This window comes from Sander lucioperca, chromosome 13 (assembly GCF_008315115.2).
Source record: "Sander lucioperca isolate FBNREF2018 chromosome 13, SLUC_FBN_1.2, whole genome shotgun sequence".
NCBI lineage: Eukaryota > Metazoa > Chordata > Actinopteri > Perciformes > Percidae > Sander > Sander lucioperca.
Window position 1 is genome coordinate 8,549,268 of NC_050185.1, and position 22,468 is coordinate 8,571,735.

The 22,468-nt window shown below is 39.0% G+C and overlaps 1 protein-coding gene across 2 annotated transcripts in view; it reads left to right on the plus strand.

The window, feature by feature from the left end:
* Positions 1-22,468, plus strand: part of gabrb4 (gamma-aminobutyric acid type A receptor subunit beta4) — a 61,616-nt gene that overhangs the window by 33,699 nt on the left and 5,449 nt on the right. Inside the window, exons 3-9 of one of the 2 annotated variants that reach the window (XM_031310955.2) lie at positions 505-572; positions 2,890-3,110; positions 12,965-13,047; positions 17,124-17,261; positions 19,207-19,359; positions 21,217-21,473; positions 22,112-22,201. In XM_031310955.2, the coding sequence (XP_031166815.1) occupies positions 505-572; positions 2,890-3,110; positions 12,965-13,047; positions 17,124-17,261; positions 19,207-19,359; positions 21,217-21,473; positions 22,112-22,201 (1,010 nt within the window). The remainder of the gene's footprint in view (positions 1-504; positions 573-2,889; positions 3,111-12,964; positions 13,048-17,123; positions 17,262-19,206; positions 19,360-21,216; positions 21,474-22,111; positions 22,202-22,468) is intronic. The other variant, XM_031310956.2, reaches the window with a different exon arrangement.

Genomic DNA, 22,468 nt, shown 5'->3' on the forward strand with positions numbered 1-22,468 from the left:
AGTTACGTTCGGTAATTCTGTTCTGTAAGCATGGCGCTTCATCATTGTCTTAAACCCGCCCCACGTGAGATAAATGGTTGTGATTGGCCCGTCCAGGTTCAGGCCGGCTAGAAATCTGTTTGAATGTGAGGGGGGCCAGACCTATCTACCAGAGCAAAAGATTTGTCTGTTTTCCAGGCTAGGACTTTAAACTAGGAATATTGAAATCTGATGTATGGGTGAAATCCATACTTCTGAGCTGCAAAAAATGTAGTATACAAAATCTGATGTGACATATGCAACTGAAGTCATTTAATAGTTTTAGTTGAGAATTTGAAACTTGAAAAGGAAAAGATGTGTTTAAGAACATAAGTGGGAGTTAAAATAGGTAAATGAATGTAACATTATCACTACTCCATATATTTATTTTGCTTTGTGCATGGAAGTGCATTCCAATTATAGTAGTTGCATGTTATCTTTCTTGTACTTTTTCAGTGATATCAGTTTTTTTGTTTGTTCTCTCAGGTCCTCCAGTCATCGTAGGAATGAGCATCAACATAGCGAGCATCGACTCCATCTCAGAAGTAAACATGGTAAGTTACAAACTTCTTTGTCCTGTGATCCCTCACTGGCTTCCCACACACAAACACTGCCAGCCGTGATTGTTGGACTAAGTGACCAAGCCAGGCCAGGGCTGGGCAAGAATTTTACACATCTTTCCACTCAATGAAACCTTGGTTTTCACGCTAAACATAAAAATGACTAGTTCATTTAACTACTGATGATTTGCTCACAGTGTAATCCTTACAGTACTTTGCCAGACAGCACTCATTGTTTTGCTCTGGCACAGACTTGAGAGCAGTCAGGAATGCAGGCTGAGTTGTGAAGAAGGCAATATGGCCGGTGTCTGAGTGACGTCATTCTTAGCACTCTCTTAATTTCACTCAGCGTGACTCCTCCCATATGGTGAGGCAGCTTCTTTTTTTAATGTGTTTTCTTTCTTTGTTTATTTGTCTCGCTTTTGCTGCTGGAGCAATCCAATGCTCAATTTTATATTGTGTGAATGTTAAACACGAGGGGTGAGATATTTTTAAAAAATGCGCTTACGGATAAAACAAAAAGCTAAACCGCTCGACAGTCAAGTGTCAGAAAGGTGTCTTTCATCAAATCTGCATTTGAGATTGCTCATTTTTAATAACAGATGTGATAGAAAGGGTTGATTGATTTGTTAAGTAATATGGCTGAGCGCTCATTAAGACCTGTGTGCAGTGGTGTAGTCTACATGATACGCAGGCATACGCAGTATACCCACTAAGAAATCTCCAGGATTTCCATATACCCACTTAAAAATGTGCAATGATACGCAACAACATATTTTTGTGACAGAACTTTCACTTCAGCTATTTGTATTCACAAATACGAGGTTGAGTAATGTGACAGCAAACTAAACTAACGCTGCAGAACATGCAGAGAGACTTTTCTCATCTTTCATGACCTGCTCCTCACTGAGCGCAATGTGTAGTGTGTGCGTAGCGACCGGGCCCAATGCTCCGCCTACACTAACGCCAGTATCCTCCCTTCACCGCACATTTAAGACAAATATAAGTAGCCTGTTTTATTTTGTCCTCGTTGCTTTGGGGTCAACTTTTGTGATCCAGGCTCAGGTCCCTGATGTGAAAGCCCCTTACTGCTTTATATTCCATTATATTTTTGATATATTTTGAATGCCATCTGTGTTTTCCTTCGCATAGGATAAATAAAGGTATTCCCACCATAAATTGGTGCATAAAAGTGTATCAGAATGCAGGAAATGTGTCTTTCACGCTCAAAATAACCCTGTGGGAGGACACCCAGACCCCACACTTTGATATGCCGCAGCTACATGTGGCAGGGCATGTAATGCAAACACTGCAGTAGCTGCCTGCCTGGAGCAGATAATGACCATATATAGAAAACCGGCTCAGTATGACATCATACGAAGCAGAGAGTAGAAAAAAACGTTGAAACCGGAGCATTCAGAACAGTGGGAAATCTGAGGTTTTGGTTTGCAGAGATTTCTTTTAAATATGTTTACCTTTGGCCACGTTTGATATGAACATTCGTCAATGTAACATTATACTGTAAATATGACAGAAAATACAGAAAAGCATAATGTCTCCTTTAACATGCATCATCATGCTCGAACACATGAAGCGTGGGTAAGATATTATACCTGTTAAAAATGACCTGAGATTAATGGCACACAATTTAAAATCATTGGACTGTAGGTTGAAAATGAAGCCAATGTGTATCTGTCTGACTGTATATTACTTTTAACGGAGGGGCAATGATGCATTGGCTTAAGCGCTTTCCCAGTTAGATACAGTATAATACAGGAGTACTAGCACAGCTGTATTTATTAGTTTGCTGCCCATGTCCTATTTTACAAATGCTGAGCAGTTTAGTTTTTCTGATTGTGTAAAAAAGCGAAACAATTCCATGATCTAAAAGCATAAAAACAGTGTTATAGTGTCCTCGTAGGAGATGCATTTCTTTTATCGCTGTTGTTGCTTATTCCTCTTGTTGCCCTTCATTAAATTACACTGGGGTAAACCACTGAATAGAGGCATTTTAAATGTTTTATATGCTCACGTCTGTTAGTAAACACCACCTTGTTCTTGTCCTCTACATGAATTATTGTCTGTCAGTTGTAATTTTAGGACTGGCATCAATATTCAACTTAATTTTATGTTCATGTTCATGTTAATGTTCATGTGTTCAAGTTTGATAAACCGTTCCCACAGAAAAGATAAACAGAAAAGCCGGGGTTTTTTTTTTGCTAAATTGTTCTTGTAGCTCATTATTTTGTGCACAGTACAACTGAATATTTTTTTTGTCTGTGACTTCATGTACGTTTTTCTCTCTCCCCAGGACTACACCATCACTATGTATTTCCAGCAGAGCTGGCGAGATAAGCGTTTGGCCTATGGTGAGCTGAAGCTAAACCTGACTCTGGACAACCGTGTAGCAGACCAGCTTTGGCTCCCTGACACCTACTTCCTAAATGACAAGAAGTCCTTTCTTCATGGTGTGACAGTAAAAAACCGTATGATCCGACTGCACCCAGATGGCACTGTCTTATACGGGCTGAGGTAAGAGACTCTACATCGGCATTTCTCATTTAAATTTGTGGCTAATCAATACTGTATATTTGTTGTTGTTTGGTTTTGTTTTCTGCATTTCAACATGGGTGAACCTTAACTACTGGTGTACTAGTTTCAATTTTCAGAGAAGATTTTTCAAAAAGGGGAAAAAAAATGATGTGGCCAAAAGATAACTTTTTTATTTCACACAAACTGACAGTTGTGCGCCACAAAAGGCAGTACTGTGATACTGATTCAGCAACACAGTGGCGCCGGCAGGGTTCTATTTCATAGAACTCATAGTCGAAATCTAGGGGTGCGTTCCGATCACCTAGTAGTTCCCTGTGAAGTGGACTGCACAGGGTATTCAGCCATGTTAAGTCAGATTCCAAACCATAAGGAGCAAAAATGCTTCAGTTCAAAGGGAAGTGTGAGCTGTGTAGAGAAGAACGCAACAACGGTTCATCAGTTCGCTGGAAGCTGACAAGCAAGATTACCCATCAGTCATTGCGCCTCCCTGGAATGACACTCTACATCTTGCATATTAATCAAATCACATTTATTTACAAGTCAGATACATTTTAATGGAATGTGTGTTTTTAATGGTATCAATTTTTGTTTTAATATTTTAGGGCTGCAACTAACGTTTATTTTCATTGTCGATTAATCTGTTGATTGTTTTCTCGATTAGTTGTTTGGTCTATAAAATATCAGAAAATGGTGAAATGGATCAGTGTTGCCCAAAGCCCAAGATGACCTTCTCAAATGTCTTGTTTTGTCCACAACTCAAAGATATTCAGTTTACTGTCACAGAGGAGTGAAGAAACTAGACAATATTCACATTTAAGAAGCTGGAATCAGGGCTCCCGGATAGCTCAGTTGGTAGAGCGGGCGCCCATGTATAGAGGTTTACTCCTCAACACAGCGGGCCCGAGGTCGACTCCGACTTGCGGCCCTTTGCTGCATGCCATTCCCCCCTCTTTCTCCCCTTTCATGTCATCAGCTGTCCTGTCAAATAAAGGCCTGAAAAGGCCAAAAAAATAATAATAATAAAGAAAAAGATGCTGGAATCAGAGACATTTTCAAATCAAAATAGGCAAATAATTTGATAGTTGACAACTAATGGATTAATCTTTGCAGCTCTACAATATTTTATTTCAGTAGTGTCAATTTTCCACAGTAGCAGCAACGTATCCAAGGTGTTTACTGTATGTTACCAGGGTAACGCACATGGGATGTGATATCTGCATTGGTGACATTGCAGGGTGTTCCAAATGGAGGAATTTTGTCAAAGGAAATTCCCTTAACCGACGTGCACTGAGCAGGGAGCAGGGAGTACTGTTTGTGTACACTGTGAAACGGAACGTAGCTTAGTCCAGGGTGTTTCTCTGCCTTTTGTCCAGTGCATGCTGGGAGTTACCCATAAAAGGAAGGTGGTACAGTATAGAGAAGGGGTGGATGGATTATTTTTCAAATTTTACTTTTGGAAAGATTTATTAATAAGAAAATATGGATATACAGGAAAAATATATTTCATTGGTGCTAGGATAGGCTTTACCCCTCCGTGACCCTAAAACAGCATTAGCACATACAGAAAATGGATAGATGGCATCAGCAGTATTTAGAAATCTAGAGCAGGGGTCTTCAACGTTTTTTAGGCCAAGGACCCCTTAGCTGAAAGAGAGACAGATGAGGGACCCCCTACTACTGTACATATATATCATGTTTTAATGTTAAACATACATGTGGAAGGCACAGTGAATCCTTAGGCGTACCTCTATGACTACTATATGGCTACTTTACCTATAATAAGCTTATCTCCAATGTGCAAATTAAAGATAATTTTTTTGGGCTTTTCCGCCTTTAATCGATAGGACAGCTAGGTGAGAAAGGAGAGAGAGGGGGAAGACATGCAGGAAATCGTCACAGGTTGGATTCGAACCCTGGACCTCTGCGTCAAGGCATAAACCTCTCAGTATATGTGCACCTGCTCTACCCACTGAGCCAACCCAGCCACTCCAATGTGCAAATTAAATGTTTTTTTGTTTTTTTTTTACAAAAAGGCCAAATTATCTTTCCTAATAATAGGTTGGATTCATATTATTGTATATTTTCAGACATATTTGAATTTTTGAAAAATGAAACTTTCAAAAACATTTTAGAATTAATTTGGCGGCCCCCCTGCACTTTGTTAGGGAGGGGTCACAGACCCCCTGTTGAATATCTCTCGAGCAAGAGGAAACATGTCATTGAATATAAGAGAGAGACAACAGAAACACTTAATTGGCGGATGTGAAGGAGGAGTGATATTTGCCAACAGTAGACTGCTGTAGACCCGGACACGCTCATGATAACATTTAATTAGATACCTGCTGCCTTCATCATTCGCCTCTGTAATGTGGAAGTAATACACCAAGTGAAAATGTTGATAACCTCACATGTGGTGCCAGAAAAACAACATCACCGCTGCTAGTATTCTGGTCCTGTGGCAGGAGGAATTATGAAAGATTTATTTTTGGCAAGAAAAACAGGCTTTAAAGCTTTATTTATAAAATGAATTGTCTAAAAACATCTTAGTGTGACTCAGGACAAACAACAACAATAGTTTGGAAGGAGAGGGGTACATTTAATCTAAGATTAAATGTCCCAGAAAGGCAAAAAAAAAAAAGTTCAAAATACTAGAAAATTCAGTCAACAGCAAATGTGCACAGAGGGACCCATCTAGAATTCCTTGGGGACGGCTAAAAGTATGAAAGCGTCCTGAGGTTTGTTAAAGCCCAGAATGGATTGCTGCTTTTCTCAACACAAGTCATTAAAACAAAGTAGTTTGATGGAGGCAAAGAATCTGGGAACATGTCTTGTTCCATGAAAAAAAACGGCAGTGACAAGGTGTAGATCATATGAAGTAATGAATTATTAATACAATAATCAGTATTCAGAAACCCTGAATTACTGAATTGGTGCTGACACAAAGGGAGATTTGATGGCAAAAGTTTTTCTTTTCTCCTTTTATGGCTCTTCACAAGGTATCAACTTTGTAGAAATGCAATCTCACTGCTGCTGAAATGTCTGCCTACTAGATGAATCTTTAAGGTTTGTTCTTTACCCTCTGTGACACGTGGGCCTGGCAATGTACAAGTGCAATCTTGGAGCAGCATGGTGCCGCCCTGAGAAGGGTCCGGTGCAGGATGAATATATCATGTGTTAGAGGAATACATCAGGAGGTACTACCGCTTGGGCGTGCTTCAATAAAGGCCAATCAAATCACCCTCTGCCTTCCCCCTTCTGCTGCTGTTTAACGGCTACTGAACTGAAACAGAATGACCTCATACATCCTACAAGCAGTTGTAGATAACAGCATTCGGCATTAATCAATGAATTAAGTGCATCTTTGATTGTTTTAAATGTGTACTAGATGAAAAACTTCAGTGGTGGAAGAAGTATTCAGATCCTTTACTTAAGTAAATGTACTTATACCACACTGTAAAAATACTCTATAACAAGTAAAAGTGCTGCATTGAAAATGTTACTTAAGTAAAAGTATGTAAGTATCATCAGGAAAATGTACTTAAAGTATTAAAAGTAAAAGTAATCAATGCAGAAAAACTGGAAACGATCAAAACAGTTCTGTCTTTAGTGGTCTTATCATTTCAGCTGGACTTGTAGGCCGTTATATTGCTGGGTAGTTTAATTTACAGCACAACATTGTATTTTATAAACTACATGTGCTTTGCGTGCAGAACTCTTAATTTGTAGAGTAACTAGTAACTAAAGCTGTCATATTAATGCAGTGGAGTAAAAAGTACAATATTTCTCACTGAAATGTAGTGGAGTAGAAGTAGAAAGTAGCATGAAAAGAAAAGACTCAAGTAAAGTACAAGTACCTCAAATTTGTACTTAAGCACAGAACTTGAGTAAATGTACTTAGTTACACCACTGAAAAACTTATACGTGTGCCTCCACCAAGTAAAGCAGGTGGAAACGGGATCAATTTCACCCCATTTAGTGAAAAGTAAATGTGACACTGAATAGAGTCCCAGCTGCTCCTCTCAGCGTACGTACCTCAGCACATCCAGGTTCCTTTGGAGCCAGAAAAGTACCAAGCAGGTACAAGCATAGTAAAAATGGACTTGTGCCAGAAGAAAATAGCATTACACCTGCATTTGCACCTCTACTGGCTTTATGCCTGCATAAAAACAGAAAGCTAAGACTGTTGCTAGGGACACTAGCATTCTCCAACATCTCATCTTCAAGCATACTGCATCACCCACTGCAGTAATGGTAAAAGGCAGATGGCGTCAACCCCTTGGATCTGTCCTCCAGACCATTTTTCAGCCCTGCACGGTAATTAGAAGCAGTGCATAATCTACATGCCACGGTGATTTCAGCACCTTTACAAGCCTCCTGTAAGCATGCAATTAAATCGCTTTGTGAAAATGTTTGACTTTGCCCAAGGGTTGTGTGGACATTTTCTTTCCAGAAAACAATGTAACTTTAACAGTACATGTTGCGTTCTCAGTTCCTCTCAAGTTTGATCGCTGCAGGTTTTTGTTGTCTTAAATGCATTTTCTTGTAAAGACCGCCTTTTTGAATCCATCCCCAGCGCTACTCTGGAGCACAGTAGACTGCAAACTGTGGACAATCACATTACACACACTACTGCACCTAGTGCTGCGCTCGCCGCTCTCCCCTATCCACTCACTGTGAAATGTGCTGATACTGGTGTTTGTCTTTTTCTGAAACCATTATTTACCTTGATTCCTAGTGCTCCCATTGATTTTAATCTGAGCTGTGCTGATTTGTGTTGATTAACCACCTCTATTTTTGTATTCATTTGAAGTCCAAGCTCTACCTGTCCACATTTTTTTACCCACTGAACTCGTGTTGAGCGTTAAATGGTGCATTCTCTGTACCTGCAGTCTCTATTCTGTGGATAAACCAAGCAGATTGCATCTTTTTTTTTTTTTTTTAGATTGCATCAATTATATTGATTTGATTTGATTTGATACACTTAGTCTATAGTTGTCCTTGTTGCTGAATCTTCCATATTTGAATGCATTGGTAGTGATTTGGGGTAGCATACAGCACAGTAATCAGCGCTGCCTCGTGGTCGTTGTAGCGTTTAGATCATGGCCCCCAGTCCTTCCAAGGTGACTGGCAGTGTTGGGGAGTAACTAGTTACATGCAACGGTGTTACGTAATTTAATTGCAAAATAAATGTAACTGTAATCCATTACTGTTCCTGGGAAAATAATGGGAAATTAAATTACAGTTATCCACGAAAATAAGTAATTGAAATAGTTGCTCTACTGTTACATTTTAAATAGGGTAACTTGTAATCAGTAACCTATTACATTTCCAAAGTAACCTTCCCAACATGGGTGACTGGTACCTGTGCGTATGTGTGTTTCTGTGCCCCAGATTCTTCCCATTTTCCAATGAGCAGTGATGGAAAGAAACTAAGGAGGTTTACTCAAGAACATTTTTACATTGGTGTCCTGGTACTTTTACTTAAGTAAACAAACACAGCCAGTACCACTGCCAATGATATGTAAATATAGTGCATTGGAGACTATGTATAGTCTATAAATGTGCATATGCTTGCCATAATTAATTTCCCCAAGGGTGGTCATGCATTGTGAGAATCAAACAATGGAGGAATGATGGTATACTGTAGGTCCAAAATTCAAATCAAATCTGGAAAACTGCCCCCAACCCTGTCCCTCGACTGAATATTTATTTTGCAAACCTTGCTTAAATTGTCATTTTTGTATACTTGAGATATACTGTAGCTCGATTTCAACCTTGTGCTTTATTTTTATGTGAAGAGGAGGGAGGGGGACCAGTCTGAAGACTGCTGAGTGGTGCAGAAGAGCATTTGGGTGTTGCAAACAAACAAAGTCATTCCAAACATCAATAAAAGAAGTCGGTGTCAGTAGAAAGTGTCCAGCCCTGTGTGCATTATAGAGCAGCTTTTGTCTAACTTGCCAGTGAGTTGAGAGGCTGAATCATTGATAGCGGACTGACAATCCAGTTTGGAAGTGCACCGGATCCTCAGAGCATTGAGGGCTTTGTTGAGCTAAGCTTTCGCCAGATGGTGATTTCTCTCTTCCCATCTCGTGTTCCTCTGTTTATTAAACCATGGTGTAGTACTATGATCTTCTTTGGTAAGCAAGCTGCCTCACAGAGAGGGCTACAGGAGTAGACTGTGTAGGTGTCAAAACTATTGCTCATATATCTGAAAGCTTCCCTGTCTGTAGTGCTGTAGTCTCACATTGCCAGACCTTCCTCCACAGCGCTGCGGCGGAGGGTCTGGCTAGTCCACAAAACATTCTGGGATGGGAGAAAAAAGTGCTCTGGTTTATTGGCATATCTTTAAACCAATCACAATCGTCTTGGGCAGTGCTAAGCGTCAGACGCAGGTACGGTGCCGCTGCAAAATAGCCTCTGGAAGGAACTTGTTTTGGTTGTATGTAGCGAGGCGAGCTCTGGAATCAAAATGGCTGTCGAGTGTGTGATGAGAATTTTACTCAAAAAAAAGATAAATATAATTTGATTGTCGGTTCTAGCTCTGAGGATGTTTCCCGAATCAACCAGAGTTTAGAATGCCAACACAAAGAAAGCGGAAGGTGAGGGACATCCGGCCTAAAATGAGGGACATCCGGCAGAACCTCCGGCGGCACGGATCAATCCCGTAAATGAAACGTCATCGATATAGATTAATAGTGCTGAGGCTCTGTGATCCACCTCCAGATTGCTTTTAGTTGTCACGTAATGCTGGCACGATACATAGTCAGAAAAAGCCAAGAGTGGCCTGTAGAAATGAGTGGAATGCACCTTTAATTGTGAATTAAAAGTTTACTTCCTCAGACTAACTTTAATTGTTATGATATTAAAGTTAATTTGCATTGTTTGCTTTATAATTTGTAGTCGTCTCATACCTCTTATTGAAACTGACAAAACAATACAAACTTTCTAACATTGCATATCATGTTGAAATCTACAAAGTAAAGGGACTGCTGAGTGTGGGACTACAGTGCCTGCTCAGGACTGGGGCTGCTGCTGACCGTCTCTGGTGGGACTGTAAGTTGCTGACCTACATCTGCTGACATATCCAAATCCCAGGCCCTTGCTGTGAGCCGTCCCAACTTGTGCCTACTCAATGAGGATTCTCCCCTGACTTGTTAACTGTCACATATAAAGTCAATTTTATTCGTCCTGGGTTTTTGTTTTTCTTCCTTCTCTCTGTCAGGGGGTGAAGAAATCCATTACTCTGAGCTGCTGCTGCTGCCAGGGTTTCACTGCTTCACTGTGCTACCAGGGGTATTGTCTTTTAAGAACAGTAACTGTGTCTTGACAGGATATGTTTTCCTGTTTATGATCACGGAGGACACAGGAACACACTACAGCTTTAGGTTTCAGGCAGCACATTTTAGTTTCTCCATATTTAGTTTTTCACTGCATACAATAAGATGCAACTTTGGCATACTTTTTTGGTGATGTATTTTTGTTACCACTACTTCACTGTTTAGGGCCAAGGCTGTCGTTATAATGTGTTAGAAGTTTCTATAGTTCACTGTCATAAGACGTAGAGGTACTGTACTTGAAATACTGAAAAAAAAGTGGTCTGGGATTGCCTCCACACGGCTCTCACAGACCATAGAAACAAAGAACAGAGATGCTCAGATTACAACACATTCAGGAGTATGGCTTTCGTTTTTTTCTCTGTGTATAACTGAAGCCAATCAACAATGTGTAGGGTGAAGAATGGGCCATTGCAAGCGACTCAGATTGCCACCTTGAAAATACACGTGCTCGAAGAAGAACCCAAACTGTGCAATTTGCTATTTATGCCCTAGAAAAGGCAAACCCATCTCTTTTTTTATGCCATTTTTTGGATAAAATAGTCAGAAACAATCTATGACAAAAGTATATGCTTATTCTACATAAAGTATAAAAATTATAAATAAACTAACAAAAAAAAATATTTAAGTTAATAAATAATTTCTTATTTTCTTTGGTATTTTTGTCATATACAGATATTCAATGATGATTGCTGGTTAATATGTATATTGATGTTGTCCAATGTCAAGTCTCTTTTTGGTCATGTGACAAGATGATACGATATAGTTTAGGTGCAAAATCTTTCAAGACTGAAAATCTGAGCAAATCTGCTAGTCGAACACCTAACGGTGTGTGTGTGTGTGTGTGTGTGTGTGTGTGTGTGTGTGTGTGTGTGTGTGTGTGTGTGTGTGTGTGTGTGTGTGTGTGTGTGTGTTTCATAACTAGTAACTAGCATGCCTTGGGGCCTGTCGTAACTACCTTATGCTACTGAGAAACATTGAAAAGACATAGCTTTTTTTCAAACTCTTTTGCCTGGAAAATAATGATTTCCAAGTGACCTTTCTTATTAATGTAATTAGGCATGATTTGATCTCCTCCCAGTGTGTGTCAGTAGTAGCCCTGCTGTACACTCGGAGCTGAGGAGCGCTCTGTGAGGCAGCAGGGAGGTGCAGTACAGTAGAGCTGAACGGAATGCACTTCGAGCAGCTTAATGCTTGTGCAGCAGAATGCAGCTCAGTGTCATTGTGAATAATAAATATATACCTGTCACACATTTTGTTTATGTGTTATTTTATTTACCCTTCTGTTGCCTCCTACTATCATGGACCCGGAGGCCCCACATGCTTGTGTGTTAATCTGGCTCAATCATCTTTAGCGGAACATATTTTGTTTTCCAATTACCCTCCGACAGCACTCTGTTCACCTCACCATGACCAATTTAGAAACCCTGTGTTCAAGCAATATATTTCCAATGCAAACAGCTTATTATCTACTGTATTAATAATGTTAGGTACTGTAGATGGTTGTGTACATTTGCTTACTGCATCCATGTACAACCACAGACTGTAGCAGCATTGGTGGCTTGGACTTAAACATTTGATAATGTATCCAAAATGTGAAACGTGCTTTAAAGGGTAAAACTTCATATTATTCTCTACTCTCTGTGTCAGAAGCCACCAGCATGTTCACAGGGGAAAGAGCTGGTGGCTTCTGACACTGAGATGATGAGCTAAAATTAATTTTTCTATTTCATTTACACAGGAGGGCAGTAAGCGAATGAAAACTAGTATGATGAACATATAGCAGCTGGTATGAACAGCAGAAATGTAATCTAAAATGAGCTGCACCGATAAATATTTCAGTGAAATGCCAAAGACCCCTACATGTGTAATTTGTAGCCAAAGCTGTTTTTCCTGGGCCACTGGATTTATTGATATTAATAAACTGCTATGCATACGCATTTTCTAAAATTACCTGGAAATACACATCTTGGAACTAGCAATAAATAACGTGCATTGACAAAACCACAGATGCTGAGCAGTTAGTGATCCATATAAAAGTAAATACTTCTCCAGACTACTCACACAAACATAAAGAATAAATAATATTTAAGAGGCTCTGGTAAAGGAGGACAAATACTGTGGAAAATTCTCCCCATTTTTGATAAAAGAGAGAAATGCTTCAATGCCTCATGTACACAGGTAGAGTCTCCATCTTCCTTGACCCTGAAGCATGAATGTGCTGCACAGTTACATTCAAACCCATTAAGATACATGCCAACAATATTGGCTAAATGTCTTTTAACAAACAGCTACAAAATAGTGACTCTGAAAGTGCAACTTGATTAAGTGGTGGACAAACTGGTGGTTCATCATGTTGTGCAACATATTAAAGTTAATCTGTGACCTCACCTCCCTCTTATTTGTGGGAAAACATTACATACAATTGTCTGTGTTCGTGTGTATCCAGATCTTTAGAAAATCTTCTATTCTGTTCTGTTTCTCTTTATTTTTCTTAAGAATAACCACCACTGCTGCTTGCATGATGGACTTGAGGAGGTACCCTCTTGATGAACAGAACTGCACCCTGGAAATTGAAAGTTGTGAGTATAATTTGACTTTATCTCTCACAAGAAAGACCCTTAACTTACAGCAAGCTTCAGAAGCAATAAACATGACTGCCACATAGGGTTGGGTACCAAAACCCTGTTCCTACGCAACCGGTAGGAATCGGACCGGATTAGAATGCAAATTTCGGTTCCTCATTTCAGTTCCACTTAATGTGTCGACTGAAATATTTTCCCTCTGTCGCTCCGAAACGGACGTAAAAATATCACACTTTCTCTGTAGTCTACCGTTAGCTAGCTACCGTAAATGTAGGCTACTTTTAAAATGCCATATTTTCCCTCTGGGCTCACCAAAACGGACGTACAAGCATATTAACCATTCACTGCACATGATCGCTAGTAAACATATTACATCTTTGATGTCATTTTTCAGTTTTTCAAGAATCGCTTTAGGAATCGTAATCGTTTTAAAAGTACCGGTTCGGCATTGGAATCGTAAAAATCCAAACAATACCCAACCCTACTGCTACAAAGCTGTTAGTACTATCTTAAAAAACATCACGTTACCTCTATAATAAATAATTTAGGGCTGTTATTTGCCAATGTGTGCCATTTGTCAGATGTTTGACCTCTGCAGTTGATGACTGCCTTGAGAAATAGTGAAGAAATCACAGTGCATTGATTACTGTTCCGTCAGTTTGACAGATAGACAGGGCCACTGCTGGATCATTGAGTGGTGAAGGAAAAATGATAACATAAATATTAGCGACCTTGCATCACCCTCAATATGGCTCTTAACCCCTAATGTCGTGCAATGTCTGAAAAATACACACACACACACACACCATCCACAATAATAATTTCATCATCATGAATACCCTGCACACAAAACTAGTAACTAATATGTAAGTAACAAGCAAATAATAATTAGTTATGGGTTAAGAGTCATTTAGCGCCTGATCAATCAGGAATGATTCATTAAGGACATGGTCAGTTTGTAAATATCCAGATATTGTTCTCAAGTATAGTAACTTATCATTATCTAACATTGTCCTTAAAGGAATAGTTCAGCATTTGGGCAAATTGCTTTTTTGCAGAAAGCTAGATTTAAACAACAAGACAAGACATAATCTGGATTAAACAAACAAGATATGGACAGAGCCAGGCTAGCTGCTTCCCCCCTGTTTCCACTCTTTATGCTATGCTAAGCTAACCGTCTCCTGGCTTTAGCTTCATATTTTCCAAACAGATTGTTGAGTGGTATTCAATTCAATCTTCTTAATTCTCAGCAAGAAAACTAATTCTCAAATAAAAATTTGATATCTCCAACTATTCCTAGAATTATTCAGGAACTACGTGGTTAGCCCGTCTGTTCCTGATTTGTTCTGCACTTTTACCCCGAGAGCCACAGGAGTTATGATCCATTACGGGTTGAGCAGTACTCCCCATGGCTAATAAACTGGCCTTTATGTGTGAAACTGATGGAGTTGCCCTTTCAGATCATAATGGGATGAAAAAAGATATGGAACATTGTGAACTGGTAGCTTGACTCTTAAAAGGGAATGTTGTCATCTGCATGTGTATCTGTGAAGTCATCAGGTATGTAGATACACATAGGATGAAAATAAGACATAATGGCAGACTTTACATGATATCACAAAATATCCTTTAATTGATGTTTCATGTCTCTCTCCCCCCCCCCAATGCTTTAATTTAGACAAATCAATATCTAGTTGAAAAATGTACTAGTGGTGTAATTAAAAATTGTATTTGCTTGATCATTTTCATTGACCACTCCATCAATCAACCCACTTGCTCAATACAGCAGATATTTGTGGTTTTTGTTGTTCAAGATAAAAGTGCTTAGTGTTTACCTTCGGGGAAATCAGTAAGCAATGAAATATGGATATGCCATGAATTAAAGAGTTGCAAAAATATCTGCTGTTATGTGCTCAAGGAACACTCTGCACTAGTGGGAGTCATGCATATTTACCATCAGTTTGATTGATTAGGAAAGCAGTTGTTTCAATTTCATGGACAATGTCACATTTCTTTACCCTATAACCTCAGAGGGAGATTTAATGGCAATGAGTCCTGGTCCCTTAGTGAGTTTAATGCCATCCAGGTCTGGACGTGGGGTAGTAGAATGTGAAATGTTGTAATACTTCCCGGACTGAGAAATTGCTCTGCAGTGAATGCATACTGGCCTATTGACATAAATCTACTGCTGTGGTCACTTTCAATTGCACTGCCAGTTAAGGATGTGTGGGAGCGCCATACCAAGTGACACATGTTAATAAATTTTCATGCAGCAGGTAATGCATGCATTGATATAGCTCCATAGTAGTCTGGACAGTGGAGCATGGGATTGCCAGAGGTGGAAAAAGTATTAAAATATTGTACTCAAGTAAAAGTGTCAATACTTTGATGAAATATTACTCAATTACAAGTGAAATTACCTATCTGAAAAAATACTCAAGTAAAAGTAGTACTTTAAGTAAAAGTTACTTAGTTACATGAAAAAAAAAACTGTAAAACGGGGCGGGGGGATCTCTCCCATGTAGTGAAAATAGGACAAGAGGTCATAAATACAAAACTATTTTGTTTTTAATTAAAGAAAAATCTCTACAAATGTATAAACATCTATACAAATGTATACACGTTATAACAACATAACACATGTCACACATGACATTTAAGACCCTTAGAAAGGTATAATGTGCAATTTTAATCAGACTATCGCATAAAATGTTTTCAAACAATCAATTGAAAGTGAAAGTACCATACATTGTTAGTTCTGAGGGCCATCCTTCTTTTCTTCACAAACATAAACAACAGTCATAATGCAAATCAAGGCCAAATCACGTGTTTTGACTCCATAAATGGGTTAGATCCTAATGTTCACAGCCCAGACTAGCAGCTAGCTTCTACACACCTAAGTAGCCCGTATGAGCTAATTAGATGTATGTGAATTAATTTAGCCAGTCTCTTACATATGTTGTCCTACAGCAGGGGTGGGCAATTCATTTTCCCAAGGGGCCACATGAGAAACAGGGACTGTTGTGGAGGGCCGGACCAATAGGCTAAACTCAATTCTGCTCAACATTAATTTTATGTCAGACGGCACGTTCTCAAACGTCTCTTTTTTCTCTGGGCATATTAGCGCAGCAGAGTCCACCAAACACTCTTTAATAAACTCCCCTTCAGAAAATGACTTACTGTTTTTGGCGATTTTGTGGGATATCACAAAGCTGGTCTTGACTGCTGCATCGCTGGATGCCTTGTTGCTTTTGCAGCTTAACTAGCATAGCTTCAGATGTCCGTGCCCGCTCTGCATCAGTCAAGTTGTTGTATTTCTCTGCGTGTTTAGTATTGTAGTGGCAATTCAAATTATAATCCTTTAACACAGCAATCTGTTCTCCGCAAACTAAGCACATGGCTTTACCTTTGACTTCAGGAAATAAATACTTAGAAGTCCATGTTTGGTTAAAAACTCGGCACTCTGTATCGACCGTTCTTTTTTTCCCATGAGCTGACATTTCTCCTTAAACCCTATCACCTCCGACTGTCTGGCTACAATCCGTAATGCTTCCGTTAGGATTAATATAATAAAACTGTGATGTCTTGTTGAAAAATGTGTTAACATGATTGACCCATCTTTAGCACTCGGTATGCGTTTTTAAGCCAAAAAATAAAATCCCCATGTACAACATTTTACGGGAACCAGAGCTTGTGTCCTTCCGGGGAGTTAGCGGCAGAAAAATCTTTTTTTTTATTTTATTTAGTTTAGTTTTGGAGGTCTTACTGAACAGAATGATGTAAATTAATAGGATGGAGTCCCAGATTCTTGCAATGCAGTGACCTCCAAAAGTCTACATAAAAAGACTGAATATTTTGTGAGGCTTGCTTAGCTCTAAATGACTGTAATGAAACATAAAGTAGATAAAAAAAATAAGTTGTTGATTTGTCAAAGCGACCTCCGCTCATTATCCAAACTCTTGGAACAGACTTGAAATAGAAACATGGTTATCTTTAATGGCTGTTTATTCACCACATGTTTCATTCCCCCTCTCTCTTCTCTCCCCTCTGAATTTGCCCTGACCTTGTCACAGATGGATATACCACAGATGACATCGTATTCTTCTGGCAAGGAGGAGACAGCGCCGTGACGGGCGTTGACAAGTTGGAGTTACCTCAGTTTTCCATTGTAGAACTCCGCTTGGTGTCCAGAGAGGTCAGGTTTACTACAGGTAAGGCTGTTGTAGAAAATGCTTCTTAGGCTGAAAGTGTCCACTGCATACACAAAATGATGCTTACATGCTTTATAAACACCTCTGGATCCGTATCACCACTGGGAGTTCTGTGAGTGGGGGCAACAGTAAATATGTTATTGTCACTGCAGCAGATTGTAGGTGGCCATTTCCACTTATTTATAAAATGTGCACTGACTTGAAAAAACAAAGCAAAGTGCAACTAAAGTACCAAACATTGACTCATGATAGCTACAGCAATTGTTCTCTGACATATTTCATCATCAGTGTTCCTATTAGAATCAGAACTTCAATTAAGCACTATACATGTACTGTACAGAAATTGTTGGTACTTGTATACAAGTTTGTGGTGCTTTGCTGAGTATTTCTAGTTAGTGCAACGTTCTACTTCAGAGTGACCTTTATTTGGCAGATTTTGTTTCACCACAGAGCCAGGCTAATTGTCTCCCTCTGTTCTCAGTCTTAATGCTAAGCTAAGCTAACTGTATCTCTGCCTTTAGCTTTATATTTAGTGCACAGCGATGAGTAGTATTGATTTTCTCATTTAACTCTCAGCAAGAGAGTGAATACGTTTATTCCCCAAAATGTCAAACTGTTTTTTTTAGAATCTGATTAGTTCTTCCACCACTGGCTGACACACATTGAGAGGATTACTTCCCAAAATGTTACACAAGAATATCTGGATTTAAACTACAGTAGAGTGTAACAAAAAAGTGCAACACATACAGTACTTTGGAAAATAGACTTTGCATTTTCTACATTCAGTATGATAGTCTTTGGACATTTGTGTTAGGGTGTGGTGATGGCATGCAGAATGCTATTAGTTCTATATTTAAATCTTTGACCTACTGTATAGAGATGTCCAATAGACTTTAGACAAGTTCAAGAGTGAAAAAGCTCCAAAAAAAAAAAGAAAAAGAAAAAAAAAAGTGATGTGTTAGTAATTCCAAAAGTCAAATTCAAGTGTAATTCTCATGTTGGAGTTTAATGAAACCTGTGAACATTTGTCGCCACCATTAATCTCGGATGTACTTGGGTGATCTAAGCCACTTGTCTCAGGTTTGATGAAGTATGTATGCTAAGGTATTGATTCATTAAAAGATTTACAGGAACCTGGAGATGATGAGGTCATTCATCATTGTATGTTCCCCATAGCAAATAGCCTTTTAGATTAAAAACCATCAGGCTTATCTGAAGCCTTTTTTTTCTTTGGTGACATATTGGAAATAAAACTGTAGACAGAATGCATAGAATGGAATTTAACTGTATTTAGAGCACTTTGTATTGTTTCCAACCTCGTAAATATCTAGTTATAGCTGAAGTGGAGAGAGCCTGCCTGGATGTATATATTGCTGTTTGCATCAGCATTGCATTGTTGTGGTTGTTTAAATTAAATGCAGTCAAAAGACCAATTAATGTCTTGGCACAAGCGGCTGGTATTTCCCTGCAAAGCATTCAGTGGAATGAGTTACCACCTTGCAACCACATATATTTTCCTTCCTCTTTTAGTGTAAAGGCATGCGTTGCAATTATGCACCTCTGAAATGTCCTTTTGGTAATGTTTAGAGGACAGAGAAAGTGCGAAAGAAAAGCACAGCAGCTCTCTGTGACAATTCTCAGAGGGATGCTGGAGCTGCCTGCTGAGATAGGGGGTTGCAGAAAAATCTGCCGTGTTTGCGACTTTCTGCCATGTTTAATTGGAATCGAACTTGTCCCTGGAAAGGAATCCATCGCTTTGGGGAAATTAAGTGCTCCATCTGAACAAATGGAGAAATGACTACCCTGCGTGTTGTCAAAGTGCAGACTTTGGAACTCTTAAGTTGCGCCAACGTTTCCCCCCCTTCTCTCCTTTTTTTCACAGATTTTTTTACTCTGCCCCAGCTCTTTTCTCAAACTATCACTCCATCTTTTCTCCTTATTACAGGTTCATATCCAAGGCTTTCGCTGAGTTTCAGGATTAAGAGGAACATTGGATATTTCATCCTGCAAACATACATGCCCTCCATCTTGATCACCATCCTCTCCTGGGTCTCCTTCTGGATCAATTATGATGCCTCTGCAGCTCGGGTGGCCCTGGGTAAGACACAGCCACCGCTGCATTTATTAAACTTCCATCTGTACCTGTGGAAATCCTGTGATTATCAGCGGAACTAACAGCATGTGACTGTCTTATGTTCAATGTTGTTGCCTACATTTACTGGCACGTAAAACTATCAACTTTATTCAAATCGAATAGTGCTGTGTAAACACTGACAGTAGACACACTGATGTCCATGATGTCCAAATATGATGTCCAAATATGGAGTTATGAGTAACATTTCAATCTGAGAGCACCAATTACATACTATAAGTAAGCCTGAGGGACATGCATACTCATAATATAATACCTTAAATGACCTTAAAGAAGTACACAGAATGTCACAATATCAATATCAGTTACCCTCTCACTACTTTTGCTTAAGCCATGTAATACATTTACATTACTTTGTATGACACAGATCACTCATATTTCTGACAAAAGATCCCACATATATGAGGAGTATTTACAGGCCTTTGACCCTATGAAACAGTCATTTTACTGTCTAACAAAGTTTAAACAGCGGCCAAAATTTCACAAATATATACTGTATATATATATATATATATATATATATATATATATATATATATATATATATATATAATATACAGTATATAATATATATTGGGGGCTCTGTAAACAACTTGACTTAAGTTGGCAGATAATAATAACATTGTTTTAACCAATTTTCTAAAAGTGTTATTTATGCTACTGTATGTTGAAATATGTGGCCTTCTCCAAATTAAAAGGTTAAGGTAGGACACTGCACTGTAACAAATTAAGTGTATTGAGTGCAACTTCTTGCTGTATTTGGCTTAATTGTCAAACAATACAAATATCTAGGGCTAGGGCTGGGTATCAGTACTCGGTACCTTTAAGGTATCGACCGAAATACCCCAGTACAGAGTAGTATCGAAACTTCTCCAGTCAAACTTTACCTGCATTCAATCCTCTTTGTACTTACGTATATCTAGATTTTTATGGTTTTGCTCGCTGCCAATCACCGCAAGCGTTCTTTGATTTAATGCGACGTGTGATTGGCCCACTACCGCAGCAGCTAGTGGATGAGTGGTGGTGGCATTTTTCATAACTGAATGCCTCCATTCACATGATGGGTATCGAATGATGCGGAAAAAAGGTATTCTGTTGGTATCTGTATCACTTAACCAGGTACCGTATCGGTACGATGCCCAGCCCTATTTAGAGTGCCAAATACTTTATGGGCAGTGAGTTTCACAATGCACCTGCATTATTCTGTTAAACTACAGCAGTGGTGGAATATAACTGAGTACATTTACTCAAGAACTCTACTACTGTAAGTAACATTTTGAGGCACTTGTACTTTACTTGAGTATTTCAAATTCCTTCTGCTTTATACTTCTACTGCACTACATTTCAGAGGCAAATAGCGTACTTCTTACTGCACTGCATTCATCTGACATCTTATTTACTACAGATTTCCCATACATACACGATCATCTAACAAAATATGATGTTGTAGATGAAATAGTATAGTTACAATTAGTTTCCCCTTACTGGCTACAGCATTACAATGCTTCTTATATGCATCAGTAGTACTATTCAAATAATATGGTGTATGACAATATTACATTGGAAGGGGCAATTCTGTTACTTAGTGACTACCTTAATTTTTTTATTTATTTAGCTGGTAATACTTTTGTACTTTTACTTACCGATTTAGAATGCAGGACTTTATTTTTAACAGTGGCAATATTTTTACTTGTGAGTGTAAATTATAAAGCGTGTCTAAATGTAAATGTGTGAATGTTTAAAGGGAAACTTCTGTGTCTGACGGGGAATTCTTTGTTTCTGTGTGTGTGCTGCTGTACTCAGGTGTGACAACGGTGCTTACCATGACAACAATTAACACCCACCTTAGGGAGACTCTCCCAAAGATTCCGTATGTGAAAGCCATCGACGTCTACCTCATGGGCTGTTTTGTGTTTGTGTTCCTGGCCCTGCTCGAATATGCCTTTGTAAATTACGTGTTCTTTGGCCGGGGCCCTGCGCAACAGAAGAAAATCAATGAGAGGCTGAACAAAGCCAACAACGAGCGCACAAGATACGAAGAGAAGCGCTTGAGGGAACAGGTTTGCATCTATATCTCCTACCTCTCTTTTACTCTCTGTGTCAGCCAGAGTTCAAGTACAAAACAGCGATGTTCTGCACATAAGTTTTCTAGCCATAGTCATTGTATCTACAGACATTTATGCAGTATTCCCTGAAGTAATCTTCCAGAAGCATACTGATGCCACCACAGCCCAATATGTATTCACCAACCATCATCCATTGCTTGTACCTCAAGCACTGACTGCTTTTTATCGAGCATAGCCCTTTTCATTGAGATAGCGATTCATCTAGCTCAACAGTGCTGTAAACATTCTCATTTCCTATTTAGGTTGTTGTCTATGTTTATGCTGTAGGCTTCATTCATTCTCACTCGGCCGCCTTGTATTTTAACATACATTATTTTCCAGCTAAACTGGACAAAATTTTAAAATGAGGCATTTGTAATTTAATTTGGCAATGGCAGATGCTAAAGTGGTCAGACTGAATGAAGCCCACCCTCCCTGTTTTTTGTGTGTGAAGTACTAGATGCTATGCTTATTCAAGGTTGTTTACTGTTAACTTTATGTCACATGCTTTGTTTAATTTTGAGAAAATGTGCTTATTTGCCAGAATTTATAGCCGTTTTAATGTTCTCTTCATTTTTCTTTCACATTGCAAGGACTCCATTTCCGTGCCGTTTCAAACCAACACCTTCAGGTCATTTACACAGCGAAGAAATCTGTATCTCGAGGAACAAAGAAAAGTTGGGGTACATTTATTTAGAAATCATTATCAGCTGTAGGCCAGCCCTCACGGTAAAGTCAGATCATTAAGGCTGTTCAAATTACTTGTGTCACTTTTTTTGTAAGTGAAAAGTCACTAATAGATATCTGTATAAAGAAATTATTTGTTAACTATTTCTGTGGCATGCAAGTTCCATATCATCCCTGCATTTTGACAGCTTGGGGGACGGGTGGGGGGCTTAGAATAAGTTTCATTATTGAGGGAATTTGGGGCTACTGCTCGACATTTCAGC